The sequence below is a fragment of the Rhinoderma darwinii genome, chromosome 9 (assembly GCF_050947455.1).
Source record: "Rhinoderma darwinii isolate aRhiDar2 chromosome 9, aRhiDar2.hap1, whole genome shotgun sequence".
NCBI classification, from domain to species: domain Eukaryota; kingdom Metazoa; phylum Chordata; class Amphibia; order Anura; family Rhinodermatidae; genus Rhinoderma; species Rhinoderma darwinii.
In genome coordinates, this window is record NC_134695.1 from 7889917 (window position 1) to 7912014 (window position 22098).

Consider the following 22098-nt stretch of genomic DNA (forward strand, 5'->3'; position numbering starts at 1 on the left):
CTCCCACTTTACCAGCACCAAAGCAACCCCAGACCATCACATTACCTCCACCATGCTTGACAGATGGCGTCAGGCACTCTTCCAGCATCTTTTCAGTTGTTCTGCGTCTCAGAAATGTTCTTCTGTGTGAGCCAAACACCTCAAACTTGGATTCATCTGTCCATAACATTTTTTTCCAATCTTCCTCTGTCCAATGTCTGTGTGCTTTTGCCCATATTAATCTTTTCCCTTTATTAGCCAGTCTCAGATATGGCTTTTTCTTTGCCACTCTGCCCTGAAGGCCAGCATCCCGGAGTCGCCTCTTCACTGTAGACGTTGACACTGGCGTTTTGCGGGTACTATTTAATGAAGCTGCCAGTTGAGGACCTGTGAGGCGTCTATTTCTTAAATTAGAGACTCTAATGTACTTGTCTTGTTGCTAAGTTGTGCAGCGGGGTCTCCCACTTCTTTTTACTCTGGTTAGAGCCTGTTTGTGCTGTCCTCTGAAGGGAGTAGTACACACCGTTGTAGGAAATCTTCAGTTTCTTGGCAATTTCTCGCATGGAATAGCCTTCATTTCTAAGAACAAGAATAGACTATCGAGTTTCACTTGAAAGCTCTCTTTTTCTAGCCATTTTGAGAGTTTAATCGAACCCACAAATGTAATGCTTCAGATTTTCAACTAGCTCAAAGGAAGGTCAGTTTTATGGCTCCTCTAAACAGCAAAACTGTTTACAGCGGTGCTAACATAATTGCACAAGGGTTTTCAAGTGTTTTCTAATCATCCATTAGCCTTCTAACATAGTTAGCAAACACAATGTACCATTAGAACACTGGAGTGATGGTTGCTGGAAATGGGCCTCTATACACCTATGTAGATATTGCATTAAAAACCAGACGTTTGCAGCTAGAATAGTCATTTAGCACATTAAAAATTTATAGAGTGTATTTAATTATTTAGAGTGTATTAATTTAATGTTCTCTTCATTGAAAAAAACTACTTTTCTTGCAAATATAAGGAAATTTCTAAGTGACCCTAAACTTTTGAACGGTAGTGTACCTCAAAATGGTGCTATTAAAAAATACAACTTGTCCCGCAAAAAAACAAGACCTTATACAGCTATGTTGACGTAAAAAGTTATAGCTCTTGGAATGCGATGATGGAAAAACGTAAAAAATAGCTCGGTCATTAAGGTCTAAAATAGGCTGGTCATTAAGGGGTTAATGTGTTAGTATTAAACAGCACATAGTGATCTAAGAGGATCCCTATGCGCTGACTAAATAAATGGAGAGAAGTGTATGACGCTGATTGGTCAGCGTCATACACTCCTCTGTACAACTTGGTCAATAGTAAAACACTCCCAGTTATCCATTGAGAAACTCATTAGCATAAAGCTAAAATCGCTAATAACGTGGTGAAAATAGATAGTTTTTTTTAAATAAAAAGCACTGCTGTTACCTACATTACAGCGCCCATCTCCAAATATAGGAGATAGGGCACTTATAATGTGGTGACAGAGTCTCTTTAAAGAGGCTCTGTCACCAGATTTTGCAACCCCTATCTCCTATTGCAGCAGATCGGCGCTGCAATGTAGATAAGAGTGACGTTTTTTTTAGTTTTTTTTTTAAAAACAAGCATTTTTGGCCAAGTTATGACCATTTTTATATTTATGCAAATGAGGCTTTCTAAAGTACAGCTGGGCGTGCTTAAAGTTAAAGTACAAATCGGCGTGTATTGTGTATGTACATCTGGGCGTTTTTACTTCTTTTACTAGCTGGGCGTTGTGAATAGAAGTTTATGATGCTGCTGCAGAATCAAATGTAGCCTCTAGTGCCGATGTGTCCTCGCTCGTCCGACACGATGCAGGACCTGGGGCAGGAAGTGAGTGACGTCACAGCGTGATCTCTCGAGAACACGCTGTGTGTCTGTGCACTGCCAGAAGCTGGGTGGTAACGAAGAGAAGTGGATGATGCAGATTCGTCAGCATCATACACTTCTATTCACAACGCCCAGCTAGTAAAAGAAGTAAACACGCCCAGATGTAGCACACATAATACACGCCCAGTTGTACTTTAGAAAGCCTCATTTGCATAAATATAAAAATGGTCATAACTTGGCCAAAAATGCTTGTTTTTTTTAAAAAAAAAAACAACGTTACTCTTATCTACATTGCAGCGCCGATCTGCTGCAATAGGAGATGGGGGTTGCAAAATCTGGTGACGGAGCCTCTTTAAGCTGTGGATCAACATTAAGAGCTAGCATCAGGGACTTAGGGATATTAAGTTTATAATATGAGATAGTGGAAAATTGGGAGACTGTGTAGAATCTCAGCTAATGACTTCTCAGGAAAAGTACAGGACATGATAACATCGTCTGCATACAGTCCAATTTTATGTTCTGATTGACCTACTGTAATACCTGTCACTTTCGGGGAATTCCGAATCCTTTCAGCCAGGGGTTCCATACACAAAACAAATAGGAGATGGGATAAAGGACAGCCCTGGCGTGTACCGTTTGTTATCTGGAAGGGTTGTGAAAGAAATCCAGAGGAAAGGACTCTAGCCCTTGTACTTTATTTTATGCACTTGCATCCATTACCTTCTGGTCCTTTTATACCTTATTATCTTGCCTTCTTATTATCTTGTCTCATTCTAAGCATAAATCAGTGCATACTTTTTTTTTTCAAGCCTTATAAAGATTTATGGAATCTATGCTTCCTGTTTTGTTGTCCATAAGAAATGTGAAATACCTCCCGATGGTACCTAACTGATACATTAGCATGGTCAACCTTGAGAACTCAATATTAACATTTTAGACGGCTATATGAGTAAACCAGCAAAGCAATAGGGGAATTTCTTTTGCATACAGGTACGGTTTCTTAGTCACAATTTCTGAATAAACTTTTTAACCACCAAATAAAGTCTACGGATTATAAACACTAATTCCTATTTTTCAGGTCCGGTATCATTTTATTTAGGTACCTATAGAAAAGTATATTTGTCCTGAAGCATTGTATTCATGGTCATGTTGCCAAGTGAATTAAATATCTGTTTTTTTTATCTTTGCAGCCTGCATTGGGTCACACCGACTCAAAGACCAGTAGTGGGGGAGGCAATAGCAAACCCAATATGCTGAGATGTCGCACCTCCATTCCAACCTCTGCAGATGAGCAGCCACATATTGGAAACTACCGTCTTCTCAAAACTATTGGCAAGGGCAACTTTGCCAAGGTAAAGCTAGCTCGCCACGTTTTAACTGGAAAAGAGGTAAGAATGCAGTTGACTTCACCTTACACTACATCTGTAGACAAAAAAAACCAAAAGAAAACGTTTGTATGTGACCACCAGCTAATATTCAGTGTAACCGCCATGTGCACCACGAACAGCAGCTGGACAGCTGGGAGTGACTCTCTAAGGTGCTGGTAGGTTGTCTCTGGTATCTGGAGCCATGCTGACTGCATTGCATCCCTCATCTGCTGGAGGGTGCGTGGGGGAGGGTCCATAGAGCTAACAAGATGATCGAGGTGGTCCCACAGATGCTGAATTGGGTAAAAGGCTGGTAAATTAGGGGGACAGGAAAGTACTTGAAAGTCTTTGTCGTTCTCTTCCACCCACAGTCTGACATTTCTAGCCGTGTGACATGTCGCATTGTCTGGCTGGAAGATTCCATCTGCCCCAGGGAAGACAAACCAAATGTATGGGTGGAGGTGATATGCAACGATGGATTCATACCCAAATTGGTTCAGAGTGACTTCCACATGGATGAGTGGGTCCTGAGAATGCCATGAAAAAATTCTCCAGACCATAATGCTGCTGCCACCACCTTGTCTTCTTCCACCAATGGTTGCAGGGTGTTTGTTCTCTGATGTTTCTCGTCTGACACGCCAACATCCATCCGGTCGCTGAAGTAGAAAATGTGACTCATCGTAGAACGCAACCCTTTGTCAATCATCGGTGGTCCAATTCTGGTATTGCCATGCAAATTGAAGCCTTTTTTTTCCAATGCACCTTTATTCGCATAGGAGCAGTGACTATTAGTCTGCTTCAGAGCCCCATACACGGTAGGGTTCGCTGAACTGTTTTAGGCACGCGTCTGGTAGCCCCCTGGTTAATTTTCACGGTGAGCTGCTCATCTGTAGCTTGTCGTTTGGCCTTCACACACCGTCGTAGCGGACGTTTATCTCACATCAATGGCACGTGGTGCTCCGCAGTTTCTACATCTTATTCCCAATGGTGCCGTTTATCTACTCACTACATTTTCAACACAGCAGCACGCGAACAGTCCACAAACTACGCTGTTTGAGAAATACTGCCACCCTTGGCCCAAAAGCTAATGATCATCACTTTTTGCTACTCTGATAAAACACCCCTTTTACCCATGGCAACAACGAGTGATATGTGTTCAGAAAGCCCATCGCATACCTTATATACCCACGAAACATCACTTCCTTCATGAGTTACGCGGTGACGGTGTCGAAAGGAGGTCATGATAATAATGTGACTCGACTGTGTGTGTGTGTGTGTGTGTGTGTGTGTGTAAAATAAATAAAAATATATATATATATATATTTATTAGACCTCAATGAATTCGAATATAATCAAAAACGTAATTTATTTCAGTAATTCAATTCAAAAAGTGAAACTCATTTTATATAGATCCATTACACACAGAGTGATCTATTCCCAGCATTTTTTTCTCTTCATGTTGATGATTATGGTAACCGTTAATGAAAACCCAAAATTTAGTGTCTCAGAAAATTAGAATATTAAATAAGCCCAATTTCAAAAATGATTTTTAATACCGAAATGTTGGCTTACTGAAAAGTATGTACAGTATATGTACTCAATACTTGGTCGGGGCTCCTTTTGCATGAATTACTGTATCAATGCGGCGTGGCATGGGGGCGATCAGCCTGTGGCCCTGCTGGGATGTTATTGAAGCCCAGGTTGTTTTGATAGCGGCCTTCAGCTCGTCTGCATTGTTGGGTCTGGTGTCTCATCTGCCTCCTGGCAATACCCCATAGATTCTCTGGGGTTTAGGTCAGGCAAGCTTGCTGGCCAATCAAGCACAGGGGTACTGTGGTTATTAAACCAGGTATTGGTACTTTTGGCAGTGTGGGCAGGTGCCAAGTCCTGCTGGAAAACGAAATCAGCATCTCCATAAAGCTTGTCAACAGAGGGAAGCATGAAGTGCTGTAAAATTTCCTGGTAGACGCTGTGCTGACTCTGGACTTGATATAACACAGTGGACCAACACCAGCATATGACATGGCTCCCCAAACCATCACTGACTGGAAACTTCACACTGGACCGCAAGCAACTTGGATTGATGTCTCTCCACTCGTCCTCCAGACTCTGGGACCTTGATTTCCAAATGAAATTAAAAATTTACTTTAATCTGAGAACAGGTCTTTGGACCACTGTGCAACAGACCAGTACTTTAACTCCTTACCGCTCCTTGACTTACTATTCCGTCATGGTAAGCACATCGTTCGTGCTCCGTGACAGAATGGTACGTCGCGGGAGGAACGGCCATTTCGGCTGTCCTCCCGACACATACAGGAGCTGTGACCGCTGCTATCTCGTATAGCAGTTGCCACAGCTCCTTCAGCGGGGACCGATAGCGGGGCCCCCACTGATTAACCCCTAAGAAGATGCTTTCAATAGCGATTGCGGCTTCTTGGGGGTTAAACCACGATAGACGGCCTGCTACGTGATAGTGGGCGGTGATCGTTGCTATGGCAACCGGAGGCCTGACAACGGCCTCCGGCTTAGCCATCTACGGAAGCCTAGTTGGTCCTGACAAAGTCAGGACCCACTATGCTTGCTGTCAGTGAGTAGCTGACCGCTCTAATACACTACACTACGCATGTAGTGCAGTGTATTAGAATTGCGATCAGGGCCTCCTGCCTTCATGTCCCCTATTGGGACAAAATAAAAAAAGTTGTGTAAAAATAAAAGTTCAAAAGTAAAAATCCCCCTTTTACCCTGATCAGTCCTTTTATTATTAAACTAAACAAACTATACATAATTGGTATCCCTGCGTCCGTAACGGCCTGAACTACAAAAGTGTTGGCATCACAAAAAGTAAATGATTTTTTATAAAAAGTATTTTATTGTGCAAACACCATAAGTGTATGTGCACACACAAACTCAAAAGAATGCCGTTTTTTCCCGTTTAAATCAATGGACAGATGTTTGGAGGCATTCTGCTTACGATTTTTTGACCGTTTATGGCCCGAAAACGGCCGAAAATAAGCTGTGTGAACATACTTAGACATAAAAAAACTATAAACATCCGATATCGCCGTAATCGTATCGCCCCACAAAATAAAATGAATGTAATTTATAGTGCACGGTGAACGCTGTAAAAAAAAAAAAGATAGTAGAATTGCTATTTTTTTAGCCACCACGTCTATTGAAAATAGAATGAAACCCGATCAAAAAGTCGCATGCGTCCCATGAAAACTACAAAGAATTCCTCAAGGGGTGTAGTTTCCAAAATGGGGTCACTTTTACGTGGTTTCCCCTGTACTGGTACCTCAGAAGCTCCTCAAATGGCGCCCAGAAACCAATCCAACAAAATCGACATGCCAAATAGCGCTCCTGCTCTTCTGAGCCCTGCCATTTTCCAACCAAGAGTTTATGACCACATATGGGGTATTGCCGTAATCGGGAGAAATTGCTTTACAAATGTTGGGGTGCTTTTTCTCCTTTATTACTTGTCAAAATGAAAAATTTGTACCTTTTATCGGAAAAATGTGATTTTAAATTTCACAGCCTAATTCCACGAAATGCAGCAAAAAATCTGCGGGGTCTAAATGCTCACTATACAGCTCGATAAGTTCCTTGAGGGGTGTCGTTTTCCAAATAGGGTCACTTTTGGGGGGTTTAAATTATTTTGGCACTACAAGACCTCTTCAAGCCGGGCATGGTACCTTTTAAAAAGGAGGCCTCAAAATCCACTAGGAGCTCCTTTGCTTCAAAGGCCTGTGCTTCAGTCCATTACCACACTAGGGCCACATGTGGGATATTTCTAAATACTGCAGAATCTGGGCAATAAGTATTGAGTTGCATTTCTCTGGTAAGAACTTCTGTTTTACAGAAAAAAAATTGAATAAAAATTATTTTCTGACAAAAAAAAGTAAATGTGTAAATTTCACCTCTACTTTGCTTTAAATACCTGTGAAACACCTAAAGGGTTAATAAAGTTTCTCAATGCTGTTTTGACTACTTTGAGGGGTCTAGTTTCTAAAATGGGGTGTTTTTATTGGGGTTTTTAATATATAGGGCCCCTAAAATTCACTTCAGAACTAAACCGGTGCCTAAAAAAAACAAACAGGCTTTTGACATTTTATTCAAAATATGAGAAATTGCTGCTTATGTTCCAAGCCTTGTAACGTCCTAGAAAAATAAAAATAATGATCAAAAAATTATGCCAACGTATAGTAGACATATGGGAAATGTGAACTAGTAACTAATTTGGGTGGTATTACCATCTGTCTTACAAGCAGATACATTTAAATTCAGAAAAATTATATATTTTTACAAGTTTTCTCTAAATCTTGCTATTTTTCACAAATGAACACTGAATATATCTACCAAATTTTACCACTAACATAAAGCCCAATGTCTCATGAGAAAACAATCTCAGAATCGCTTGGATAGGTTTAAAGAGAACCTTTAACCTCCCCATACATGTGCAGCATGTAATGGGGAGGGCTGTACAAACCCTGGGGCAGTTTATATATATTTTTTTTTACCTCCCACCGTTCTTTAGATATCAGTGCCTTTCTATTTGGCGCCCGATATCTAAATAACCCCATGAACAGTCAACGGGGCGTGTACTATTAAAGGGGCGTGTTACTATGGCTGTGACACTGTCCAATCAGATCTGGACAGTGCCACAGCATATGAGAGTGCGATTGCAATCTTTTCACCCGAACAGGCAATGGGGCGTGTCTCTGCTACGGACAGAACTGTGGAGTAGACCTCTCTTCAGCTCTTGTGAGAGATCAGTCTTGTACTTTGTCTGCCGAACTGGCAAGGGGGCGTGTCACTGCTACGGACAGTGTAAGAGCTGGGGATCGCTTCCACTGTCCGTAGCAGTGACACGCCCTCTTGCCAGATCGTTATACAATACAGGACTGATCTCTCGCAAGAGCTGAAGAGATGAGAACGCGCATGCACGCTCTCCTCTCCACAGCTCTGTCCGTAGTAGTGACACACCCCCTGTTCTGGAGAAAAGAATGCAATCGCACAATTTCATCCTGTGGCACTGTCCAGACCTGATTGGACAGTGTCACAGCCATAGTAACACGCCCCCTTGACAGTTCAGGGGGTTATTTTAAATATCGGGCGCCAAATATAACGGCACTGATATCTACATAGGGGTGGGAGGTAGAAAAAAATTGTAAAGTGCCCGAGGGGTTTGTGCAGCCCTCCCCATTAGGCTGGGTTCACACGACCTATTTTCAGGCGTAAACGAGGCGTATGATGCCTCGATTTACGCCTGAAAATAGGGCTACAATACGTCGGCAAACATCTGCCCATTCATTTGAATGGGTTTGCCGACGTACTGTGCAGACGACCTGTAATTTACGCGTCGTCGTTTGACAGCTGTCAAACGACGATGCGTAAATTGACTGCCTCGGCAAAGAAGTGCAGGGCACTTCTTTGCAACGTAATTTGAGCCGTTCTTCATTGAACTCAATGAAGAGCAGCTCAAGATTTACGAGCGTCTGACGCCTCGCATAATACGAGGAGGAGCTTTTACGGCTGAAACGAGGCAGCTGTTTTCTCCTGAAAACAGTCTGTCATTTCAGCCGTAAAAGCCTCTCACCGTGTGCACATACCCTTACATGCTGCACTCAGCTGCACATGTATAGGGAGGTGAAGGGTTCTCTTTAAGAATTCCGAACTTATTACCACATAAAGTGAAATGTCATTTTTGAAAAATGGGCTCTGAGCCTTAAGGCCAAAACTAGGCTGCGTCCTTAGAGAGCCTTTCACCTTCCCATACGCGTACAGCTGAGTGCAGCATCTAATGGGGAGGGCTGCACATACTCTGGGGCACTTTACATTTTTTCTTCTACCTCCCACCATTATTTAGATATCGGTGCCATTATATTTGGTGCACGATATTTAAATGACCCCCTGAACAGTCAACGGGGCGTGTTACTATATCTGTGACATTGTTTAATCAGATATGGACAATGTTACAGCAAAAGCGAGGAGAGCGTGTGCGCGCATGCTCTCTCACTCTTCAGCTTTGAAGATCAGTCTTCTGCCGAACTGGCAAGGGGACGTGTCACTGTTACGGACAGTGTTAAAAGAGCTGGGGAGCGCTTACACTGTCCGTAGCAGAGACACGACCCCTTGCCAGTTCGGCAGAAGACTGATCTTCAAAGCTGAAGAGAGAGAGCGTGCGCGCACACTCTCTCCTCGCTTTTGCTGTAACACTGTCCATATCTGATTAAACAATGTCACAGATATAGTAACACGCCCCGTTGACTGTTCATGGGGTCATTTAAATATCGGGCGCCAAATATAACGTCACCGATATCTAAATAACGGAGTGAGGTAGAATTTTTTTTTTAAATGCCCGAATCTGGACAATACATATTTAGTAGTGTGTCTCTGGTAAAACCTTCTGTGTTACAAAAAAAAAAATGGAATACAATTGAATTTCTTCAAGAAAAATTACATTTGCAGATTTCACCTCCACATTTCTTTAATTCCTGTGAAACGCCTAAAGGGTTAAGAAACTTTCTAAATGCTGTTTTTAATACTTTGAGGGGTCAAGTTTTTTTTTAAATGGGGTGTTTTATGGGGGTTTCTAATACATAGGCCCCTCAAAGCCTCTTCAGAATTGAACTGGTACCTTGAACTGGCTTTTGAAATTTTCTTGAAAATGAGAAATTGCTGTTTATGTTCTAAGCCTTGTAACGTCCCAGAAAAATAAAAGAATGTTCAAAAAATTATGCAAACATGAAGTAGACATATGGTAAATGTTAATTAGTAACTATTTTGTGTGGTATAACCCTGTGCCTTACAAGCAGATAAATTTAAATTCAGGAAAATTCATATTTTTCAAAATTTTCCGTAAATTTTGCTATTTTTCACAAATAAACACTCAATGTATCGACCAAATTTTACCACAAACATAAAGCCCAATGTGTCACGTGAAAACAATCTCAGAATCGCTTGGATAGGTGTAAGCATTCCAGAGTTATTACCACATAAAGTGAAATATGTCAGATTTGAAAAATGGGCTCTGAGCCTTAAGGCACAAACTAGGCTGCGTCCTTAAAGGAACAGTCATCACAAATTATTTTTTTATATGTTAAAGATGTTAGTGCTTTATTAAAAACGTTTATATTTATTTGTGTGTTTGTGTTTTACTTTTTCTTATTTTTACACTTTTTCTTCCCTATGGGGGCTGCCATTTTTTGTTCCATTTCTGTATGTTTCGATTAACGACACATACAGACATGGAATACGGCAGCCACAGTCCCATAGGGACTGCGAACGGCTCCCGTCCCATTCACTTGTGTGTACGGCGTCTGTGTGGGAACTGCGCATGCGCCGCTCCCACACAGTCCAATTTGAAATTGGCGCCGTCCGGCGCCATTTTCCTGTGGACCGGAAGTCGCGGCCGGACAGTAATATTACTACTTCCGGTCGCGGCTTCCGGACTTGTGCACTTGGACCAGCGTCAGCAGACGGAGCGGACGGGCCGGAGGGAGCCGCGGCGGCAGGAGCAGGTAAGAGATTTCAATGTATGTTCGTGTTTGTGTGTGTTTACTACTGTATGTAAACCTACTACACGGTGTGTTAGCTCAAAAAATGGCGACACACAGTGTAGGAGGTTAGACCGTTCAATCCCCTCGTTTATCCCGGCACTAGCCAGGATAAAGGAGGGGGGGATGCTGAGAGCTCACTAGAGCGAGGGCTTTTTACCCAATTTTGCAATGCTGCAATTTTGGGAATAGCTCCATCTAGTGACCAGAAATGGGAAATATTATAAATTAGAATTAATTTATATTATTTCCTGACTCGTGAAAAAAATAAAAAAAATTTGAACAATGTTTAATCACCCACACACTAAATGTTTAATTAAAAAAAACAAAACATGTTTTTCTGGCAACACATTGCCTTTAAGGGGTTAAGGAGTAAAAGGCTTAGGAAATCTTTGCAGGTGTTTTGTGTTGATTAGCTGATTAGAGTGTCACACCAGGAGTCTACAATCTTGAACTTTTACCCAATATTCAAATTTTCTGAGAGATGAAATTTTGGGTATTCATTAACGGTTAGCCATAATAATTAACATTGAAAAAAAAATGCTGCAAATAGATCACTCTGTATGTAATGAATCTATATAATATGAGTTTTACTTCTTGAATTGAATTACTGAAATAAATTTTTTTATATTCTAATTCATTGAGAAGGACATATGTGTATGTATATATGTGTGTTATATATATATATATATGTGTGTGTGTGTGTGTATATATATATATATATATATATATATATATATAGTATTTTGAAATATTTAAACTGATCCATGATCCCTTGTATGCGATAAATAGGCCCAGCACCTTGGTATGAGAAATCCCCATATCATGATTTTTGCAGCACCATTCTTTACCGTCTTCATGCTGTAGAAAAACTGGCAAATTTTAACCTATTCAGGACATGTCTTTTTTTTTTTTTTCAACAACGGGACTTTGCGGGGAGTTCTTACTGGTAACTTGGCTTCAGTTAATCATCTTCTGATTGTAGCAGTACTCACTGGTAACTTACGATCTTTTTGGATCGTTCTGGAGGTGATCATTGGCTGAGCCTTTGCCATTTTGGCTATTCGTCGATCCATTCAAACAATAATTCCCCACTTCCTTCAGCGTCGTTCAGGTTTTGGTTGCCACTTGCATTTGAGATCATTTTAGCTGAGTAGTCTATAATTTGCTGCACTTTATACGTTTTCCCTCTCAAATCAACTTTTTAATCAAAGTACATTTTTCATCAGAACAATGTCTGGAACGACCCGATTTCCCCAGTATTTCAGAAGGAAATGCACTATAACCAACATTTGCCACTCTCCTACCTTAACCCCTTCACGACTGCCGAACGCTATATACGTTCTAACTGCCGATGTCCGGTGCAGTTAGCACATGTACAGACGTTGGCAGCCTGGAACGGGTTTAATGAGTGCAATGCTGCTTTAGTGTGAGCAGCACTGCACTCATGTGTGCCCGGTCTTCGAGAGCCCCGGAATACACCCCCCACTGTAGATTGTGCCACCCACAACCCCCGCTAAACCCTCTGTAGATGGCGCCACCTAAGTTCCCTCCAGCATTGGAATCCCTGGCCCACGCTCTGCGAGTCCGAGGTCACTTACAATGCAGTCACATGATTATATTGCATGATCACTAAATGCTGACAAGCACTAATAACCTATATTTGTTGCTTTTACTTTTTTAACTGGCTAGGATTATTGGTGTATAAATGTTAACCTTATTTTGTGTTTTTACTTTTTTAGGTTGCTGTAAAAATTATAGACAAAACACAACTAAATTCCTCTAGTTTGCAAAAGGTAAGGAAGAGGGGCGGGGAGGTTGCTGCTGTTTAAAGTTTTGTGAGTTGGCATCCCATCAGGCCAGTCCTTGCATCTGGCAAGGAGAAAACTTGGCCTTGGGGGCAGCGTCGTCGTCTAGAGACGTGCACAAGCATCAATGCTTAGGCCTTGTTCACACGGCGCTCAAAAAAACCCCACAAAGTGTAAATGTGTCAAAGACGCTAAAGTTTTTGTAAAGCGCTTTTTAAAATACAGGCGTTTCTGATGCGTTTTGTGACGAGTAAATAGGTGTCCCATTGACTATGGGAATTCGTTACGTTTTCGATGTGTTTTATGCGCCAAGAATTGACCTGACCTTTTTTTTTTTTTTATACGATGCGTTTTTTAAACCTACGTGTGTAAAAAAAAAAAAACGCATCGTATGCACTTCAATGCATTTTCCCATTGAAACGCATGCTTAAAGCATGTGTTTTACGGCGCGTAAATGCGTCAAATACACGCCATGTGAACAAGGCCTTGTAGTAAATCTCCCCTCAAATGGTACTTACATTTACAGATCTCCATTGGTAATGTTAGTTTTGATGGCGGTACAATCAAAATTAGCAATAAACAATTGATTTGGCAGTAATCCTGTCCTGTATTCACACTGGCCAATTATCGTTTTGTTCTATCAGATCTAAGCAAATTGTAAATAAATCCATAATGAAAACTGTCGTAAAAAATATTTTCTAGCTATTTTATTCATCCACAATAAAGGAATTTTTTTTTAAGACCATTGATAATAAAAAAATGTTATGCCTCCTCACATAATGAAGTTAAACTTATGCATGTTAAAAAGATTCCTATAATTGCTTCTGTAGAAAGTGTTTGATGGTGTTAATGAATTCTCTGGAGCCCCAGACTAAATGGACTGACTCTAATATCTATATATACATGTAGAGATGAGCGAACTGGGACAACCGAACCCGGTTTCGGTCCGAGCATCGTGAAAAGTTCGGTTCGCAGCGAATCCGAACTTCACAGTGTTCGGCCGAACACGTTTTGACCGAACCCGGCTACATTTTGGCGCCTGACACATGTTACATCTAAAATGGAGGATTTCAAAATATCACCTGACATCAGGCTACCCCATAATGCCTTGCAAACGGCTCTCCCAGCCAATTGGGAGGCAGCATAGGGGCGGGCTCAAGCCTGCAATAATAGTCTATGCACGAAGCTCAGAGACAGGAGCTGTAGGGATAGCATCTCTGTGCAGTAAGGGAAAGCTTTAGGAATCTAAAAGCCAGGAATCCAGCAATCGAAGGGGCTCATCCACTACAGCGGGAGTCTACTCTCAACATCCAAATTGCAATACAGGCCGGCAGCTGCTGTAGTACTACAACGGCCAGCATTCCCTGAGTGCACAGTGGCTGATAGAAATTCTCATTCATTGCCATTTGCCAAGCCAGTGTGAGAATAAGCTTTTATAAGGGGCTCATCCCCATTGCATGGGTTAACATCCAACTTGAAATACAGGCAGCCTTTGTAGTACTACAACGCCCACCATTCCCAGAGTGCACAGTGGTTGATAGAAATTTTCAATCATTGCCATTTGCCAAGGCAGTGTGAATAATCTTTTATAAGGGCCTCATCCCCGTTGCATGGGTTAACATCCAACTTGCAATACAGGCAGCCTTTGTAGTACTACAATGCCCAGCATTCCCTGACTGACTGGCACCTTATGAGTCACTGATTTTCCGCCAGTCCGAATAACAATTTAAAAGGGCCTCATTTCTGTCTAAGGGTTTAATTCAACTTGCTAATTAAGTACAGCCGGTGCCTTTGGTGCTATTATACAAGTCACATCATACACTGACTGCCACCTATTCACAGTCACTCATTTTCAGCCAGTTCCAATAATATTTTATAAGGGCCTCATTCCTCTAGTAGGGGAAGGGGTTTTGATTCAACTTGCTGCACTCCAGCAGTGAAATGTCTGGTAAAAAAAAGGTTGTGAAAGGACGGGGTAGAGGAAAAAACACCCATGCCATGTCCTCTTTCAGATCTGTTGGTGCCAGTACCAGCATTTTTGGCACAAGACATGTGCCCAGTTCTACTAGTAGCAGCAGCCATGTGCCTTCTGGTAGTAGTAGCAGTATCAGCAAGCCAGAGTTGTCCATCTCCTCTGGTTATTTCAGGCAATACGGCCATTGTGGACTGGTTGGCTGGCTCGCGGTCATCTCAGCAGGAAGACTCTGGCGATCTGGCTTCAAGCCAGGTTTCGTTGGATTCTAGATCCTCTACAGTTCCTTGGCACAGTAGTAATATGAGTATTTCTAGTGTTTCCATTCCATCATCTGTCTTCACTCCCCCTTCCTAGCGGGAAGCCATCTTTCCTGTGAGTCCTAAGAGACATCTCCTCGGGTGCGAAGGAAGATGCTGAACAACATAGTGATGATGATTTGTTTTCCGCGAGTCAGCCAACGGAGTGTGTTGCGGCGGTGGTGGAGGTGGAAGCGGTGTCCGAGACGCATAGCTGTGGTAGGTGGGGTGTTGGTGGTAGCCATGGTGGCAGACGCAGTAATGAGGGTGGGCATGGAGCCCATGATGTCACATCACAACACAGTGACAGAAGTGGCGGGGATGATGAGAAGGGCTATGATGTTTTAGACAGGACGTGGGAACCAGGTGACGAGGTGATGACGGCGTCCGAGGAGGAGGGTAGTAGTGGCGGCACTGGCCGTGATAAACAGCCAAGCCGAGGTAGGGGCAGAAGTAAATCTGCAAAACGTTGCAGCGGTAGGGTCAGCTCAGGAGCCGGTGACTGCGACACTGCTGCTACTGGTGTAGGCTCCCGAAAAACGCCTGCCAGACAAGGGGCAAGCTCGGGTGGTGGTGGTGGTGGACGTAGTACTACCTCTTTACGGTACTCCTGCCGTGTGGCAATTTACCTTCCCGGAGGACGGAAACATGGCACAGTGCCGTATCTGCAAGCAGAAAGTAAGGCATGGGCAGGGCAGCAATGTAGGTACTACCGCTCTACGTAAACACATGGAGCGGCATCACAAGGCCATGTGGGACAATCGACATGCCACACCATCATGTACATCTAATGAAGACCCCTCTGCCGCTGCTGCTCCGAGTACCTGTCATCTAAGTAGTAGCCGGGCCTTATCCACCATCTCGTTGTCATCATCATCACTGTCATCTAGTGCTCCTCCTACGTCCCGTCAGTTATCCATTACGGAATCGTTGTCCAATAAGCAACAATATATACCCAGTCATCCACTTGTCGTGCGGCTTAATTCACACCTGGCTAAGTTGTTGGTGGTGCAGTCGCTGCCGTACCACCTGGTCGACTCCGCCGGCTTCAAGCAATTGATGGTGTGCGCTCAGCCTAGGTGGCGAATACCTAGCCGCCATTACTTCTCCAAGACAGCTGTCCCTGCCTTGCACAAGCACGTGGAGGAAAAGGTGGGCCAGTCCTTGCAATTATCCGTGTGCAGCAGGGTACATTCCACCGTCGACACGAGCAGCAACTATGGGCAGGGACAGTACATGTCTTTCACGGCCCACTGGGACAATATTTTGCGTCCGATGCACCACCGCAGCAATGCCAGGCATTACCACCTCCACGCTTGTATCTTTCTGGTTCAACTCTGGACACCAGGCACCTACCATCCTCCTCCTCCTCCTACTCCTTGCCCTCCTCAATGGAGGTCTTCCTGTCCCCGACAGGACACAGCGTATCTTCCACTCCTCCTCCCTCCTCTTTTCATAGGTGCAAGGTGAAGCGCCACAACGCTGTCTTACACCTGCTGAGCCTGGGCGAGAAAAGCCACACAGGGCAGGAGCTGCTGGTGTGCATCAAGGAGGAAATCGCACGCTGGCTGTCTCCTCTGAAACTCACACTGTGCAATGTTGTCTCTGATAACGGGAAGAAAGTTGTGGCTGCACTGCGTCTAGGTCACCTGACACATGCTCCTTGCATGGCACATGTGATCAATCTGGTCATAACACGCTTCTTAAAATCATATATTGGTTTGAAGAGTGTGCTGGCCATGTCCAGGAGGGTTTGCGTTCGCTTTAGACGTTCGTATGCATTTAAGCATGCCCTCCTGGACTTGCAGCGTCAAAACAATCTCCCAGAACACAGCCTGATTTGCGACGTTCCAACACGCTGGAATTCCACCCTGCACATGTTGGACCGTCTGTACGAACAGCGGAAAGCCGTGAATGATTTCCTGATGCAGCAGACAGGCAGCGTTTGGAGCCAGTGTAATTTCGGGCACTGGCAGCTGGTTAGAGACGCATGTCGCGTTTTGAGGCCCTTTGAAGAGGCCACACGATTTGTAAGCCGTGACGCTAGCGGAATGAACGATGTTATGCCGCTGATATTCATTCTGGAGCAAACGCTCACAGCGATGATTCAGCAAGGGATGGAGGAAGGATCACATCTGGCTATGGATGTTGAGGAGGAGGAGGAGGATGAGGAAACAGGACCTGAAGACGAGCTGGATTTGGAGATGGAATCACAGGAAGGGATAGGGGACGAGGCAGCCGCACAACATGACACTGATAATGATGACGAGTCTGACGACGACCTTGATGATGGACAACCATGGCAGTATGGGGCGGAGATTGAACCAACCGGGCCCTCTGAAACGCTGGCCAGGATGGCGAGCTGTATGCTTCGTTACTTGCGCGCTGACTGTCGTATTGTTAGCATGAAGCAAAGAGATGAGTACTGGATAGCCACACTTTTAGACCCTCGGTATAAAGCCAGAATGGGGGAGTGTTTTGCGCCTTCCGAGAGGGAGGCAAAATTGGCTTATTATCGAGAGAAGCTATGCAGCCAGCTTGTCACGGCTTTCAAACGGCAAACACCTGCCGCAAGCATGTCTGACCAGGGAGCCACTCTCCGCTCCCCACTGTCATCGTTCTACCGCCTCTGGCAGAGCTACCTCTGCAATAGGCGGCAGCAGCAGCTAATTCAGTTTGGAAGATATGATGACAACATTTTTACATCCAATATCCCGACCTGACACACATCGTAGTCACCAAAGGGATGTTCACCATCACCAGCACCTAAACAACCAGGTTTACTCGTACCTGGACTGTGCCCTTTCTCCGTCAGAAATCCTGATCCCAGACCCCATGGACTTCTGGGTTAGCAGATTGGATCATTGGCAAGAACTGGCCCAGTTTGCCATGGGTGTACTGTCTTGTCCACCCTCCAGTGTAGCGTCAAAGAGGGTATTCAGCCTACTACTACTACTACCACCACCCTTGCTGTCCGTTGGCTACCTCTACTACCACCAATACACCTCCACTGCCGTCTGCTACAAGCAGGCCTGCCCCACCACAGTCTTTTTTTAATGTCCTCCTTTTATCTTGGGGATTGTAAAATTCTAATAAAGTTTATTTTCCACATGTTTTGTTCCAAAGGAAGCCTTGGCTTGATCTTCCATGTTGTCTGTTTCTGCCTAGTAACCGATGCCGGTCCTCATACACAGCACCATCCGCAGTACCTCTGACAAGTCTCAGGAAAACAACCACAGGGCTTTGTCCTGTCCACTCTTTTTTAATGTGCTGCTGTGCTGTTGATACAGCTACTACTACCACCACCACCCGTGCTGTCAGTAGTCCACCACCACCACTACTACCAGTCAACCACCACCACTGCTCTCTGCTACAAGCTGGCCTACACAACCACCGGGATTCTGTCCTGTCCAGTCTGTTTTCATTTGCTGCTGTTGGGTCTGCTACTACAACTTCTACCACCAATCCACCATCCCTGCTGCCGTCTGATACTGCCAGATGATCCTAAAAAAGAAATCATTTTTGTTCTTTTATAGCTTCTTCACTTTCCAGATGCAAAACCTGTTGTTACTCCCAAAAAGGGTTAATTTTTTGAGGGCTTTGAAAAAGCAATGGCTAAGTAATGACTTTTACCACCATATATGTATGAACCCCGGCAGGCATCTGCCACCATAAAGGGTACATTTTTGGAGGGCTTGTGAAAAGCCATTGCTTGTTGCTTTTACATCCATGTATGGATGAACCCTGGCAGGCATCTGCCGCCAAAAATGGTTAATTTTTGTACCTTTTTTAACAATGCATTAAGCATACAGCATGCACAAGTGCAGTGGTTTCTGTTAGTTATCACCGTGTCCCATCCGTTTTCCTCTAGCCATACATGTTGGCGTAACTTTGACACTAACTTTGCCTTAAAGACAGCTCAAAAGTACTTGGATACACTCATGGGTGACCTAAGAGTGTTATACAGGGCTTCTAGGGCTTTTAAACAGTGTTATACACGATTTTATTCTTGAATTACAGGTTCGGTCAGAACTAGTTCGGTCCGAATCGAACTTTTTCATGAAATTCGGCGGACCAGCCGAACGGAACTTATCATAAGTTCGCTCATCTCCATATACATGGACAGTGTTTTGACAGATTAGACCATGAGTGAATGCTAGAAATTTGATGGAAACAGATGTAATGTTTACGCCATATTCACTTTTTATTTTATTTTAAATCATTTAAAGATTTTTGTATTGAATACAGTTTAAATCTGATAAATTTCTATTCCAAATTGTTGGTTAAATCATTTTAATAGATATCTGATACTTTGGTTAATTGAAACCTTGTTTAATTGGAAAAAAAATGTTTTGGGTTTTAACCAGTGTAAAGTAAATGCCCACTTTATAACATTGAATTTTTAGATTCTTAATAAATCAGACATTTAACCCCTTCCCGCACCTTGGCGTAAATGCACGTCCAGGTGAGCAGTAACTTCGCGCACCTGGGCGTGCAGTTGCGCCCGCGCTTTAACAGTTAACTGCCGCACTGCGCTACACCGCAGCGGTGGTTAACTGTGCAGGGTGTCAGCCCTGCTCTCCCCGTTACCGATCAGCGGCCTGTCGCCGCTGAAATTGACAACCCCTTCGATGCGGTGGTCGATTGCGATCACCACATTGAAGAGGTTTACAGCGGATCGGCAGCCCCCCACATGCATTTGCTGGGGCTGGCGATCCTTATCATGGCAACCAGAGGCCAGACAATGACCTCCGGGTTGCCATGTACGGAAGCCTCTGAGGAGCAGCCTCCGGCCGGTCCTCCGATGCTTCCGGTCAGTGTGACAGTTACGTCACAATGACAGTTAGAACACATTACACTACGTAGGTAGTGTAATGTGTTTTAGCAGAGATCAGAGCTGCAAGTCTAAGTGTCCCCTAGTGGGACAAGTAAAAAAAGATGATAATGTTTTTAAAAAGTGTAAAAATAAAAGTTAGAAGTGACATAAACAAAGAATGCTTTTTTTCCTATAATAAGTCTTTTTTATTATAGGAAAAAAATGAACACGTTAAAAAAAAGTACACATATTTGGTATCACCGCGTTCGTAACGACCCCATCTATAAAACTGTAGTATTATTTTTCCCGCACGGTGAACACCACGAAAAAAATAAACGAAAAACAGTGCCCGAATCACAATTTTTTGGGTTACCAACCCTCCCAAAATATACAATAAAAAGTGATCAAAAAGTCGCATGTACGCCAAAATGGTACCAATACCAACTACAACCCGTCCCGCAAAAAACAAGCCCTTACACCGCTTTTTTGACTGAAAAATAAAAAAGTTATCGCTCTCAGAATATGGTGACACAAAAAATTAATTTATTTTATAAATAAGTGATTTTATTGCACAAACGCTGCAAAACATAAAAAAATTATTTACATATGGTATTGCCGTAATCGTATCGACCCGCAGAATAAAGTAAAATGGTCATTTATAGCCCAGGGTGAAGGCCATAAAAAACATTGTCCGAATTGTTGGTTTTTGGTCACCTTGCTTGCCAAAAAATGGAATAAAACGTGATCAAAAAAATTTCTGGTACCCCAAAATGGTACCAATGAAAACTACAGATTGTCCCGCAACGAATAAACCCTCACACAGCTCCGGTGGAGAAAAAATAAAAAAAGTTCTGGCTCCCAGAATATGGCGATGCAAAATGTGCAGAGTGTTCCAAAAGCAGATAAGATCGGGCGCCATTTATCAGTGCAACACCGGCCATATATCTGCGGACTATTATTTATTTACTGCCTTATTATACCCTCTTATTATACCCTGATGTACCCCGCACAGATAACATATGCCCCCACATTATAAACTGAAACACCAGTAAAACTCCAAACAGAACAACTACCAAGCTACATCTGCGCCCCAAAAGCCAAATGGCGCTCCCTCCCTTCTGAGCCCTGCAGCGTGCCTAAACATCGGTTTACGTCCACAGATATGGCATCACCATACCCGGGAGAACCCGGTTAATATTTTATGAGGTATTTGTCTTCAGTGGCACAAACTGGGTATAACATATAGTGCACTAAAATGGCATATTGTAATTTTCACTCTGCACCATCCGCTGCACATTAACCCCTTCGCGCACCACGACATAGCATGTCTTAGTGTGGTTGTGATGTATGGAGCGTCTCACGTGAAAAATAAAGAATTTAAAACGGCAAAATCGCTGTTTTTTGGTCACCTTCGCTTTACCTAAAAATGTAATAAAAAGTGCTCAAAAGTTGTATGTACCAAAAAAATGGTACCAATAAAAACGACCGCTCGTCCCTCAATAAAAAAGCCCTCATACCGCTCTATTGACTGAAAAATAAAAATGTTATGGCTCTTGGAATGCGGGGTGGAAAAAACTAAAAAGCAAAAGAAAAAATGGATCAGTTCATAAAGGGTTAATTACTTTCTAATGAAAAACCATTTATGACCACATGTGAGGTATTGCCGTACTCGGGAGAAATTGCTTTACAAATGTTGGGCAGCTTTTTCCCCCTTTATCCTTTGTGAAATTGAAAAAAATGCAACATTTTAGTGGAAGAAATGATGATATTCATTTTCACGGCCTAATTCTAATAAATCCTGCAAAAGACTTATGGGGTCTAAATGCCCACTATATCCCTAGATAGATTCTTTAAGTGGTGTAATATCCACTTTTGGGGGGTTTCCACTGTTTTGGCCTCTCAGGGGCTTTGCAAATGCGAAATGGCACCCAAAAACCATTCAGCTAAATTTGAGCTCCAAAAGCCAAATAGCGCTCCTTTCCTTCTGAGCCTGGCTGTGGGTCCAAACAGCAGTTTATTACCACATATGGCATATTTCCATAATCGGGATAAATTGTTTTCAAATGTTGGGGTGCTTTTTCTCCTTTATTCCTTGTAAAAATAAAAAATGGCTAAGTTTTTTCAGAAAAAAAGTAGATTTTTACCTTTACAGAATAATTCCAATGAATTCAGCAAAACAACTGTGGGGTCAAAATGCTAACGTTACCCCTAGAAAAATTCCTTGATGAGTGTAGTTTCCAAAATGGGGTCACTTTTCGGGGGTTTCCACTATTTTGTTCCCTCCAGTGCATTTCAAACGCTACACGGCACTGAAAACTATTCCAGCATAATCAGATTTTCAAAATCCAAATGGTGCTCCTTCCCTTCTGAGTCCTGCTGTGGGTCCAAACAGCAGTTTATTACCACATATGGGGTATTGCTA

General features: G+C 43.1%; 1 protein-coding gene across 10 annotated transcripts in view; it reads left to right on the plus strand.

The window, feature by feature from the left end:
- MARK2 (microtubule affinity regulating kinase 2) overlaps positions 1-22098 on the plus strand; it is a 382575-nt gene that overhangs the window by 135989 nt on the left and 224488 nt on the right. For all 10 annotated transcript variants that reach the window (XM_075837219.1, XM_075837216.1, XM_075837215.1 and 7 more), the window contains 2 exons: positions 3049-3246; positions 12524-12577. In XM_075837219.1, the coding sequence (XP_075693334.1) occupies positions 3049-3246; positions 12524-12577 (252 nt within the window). The remainder of the gene's footprint in view (positions 1-3048; positions 3247-12523; positions 12578-22098) is intronic.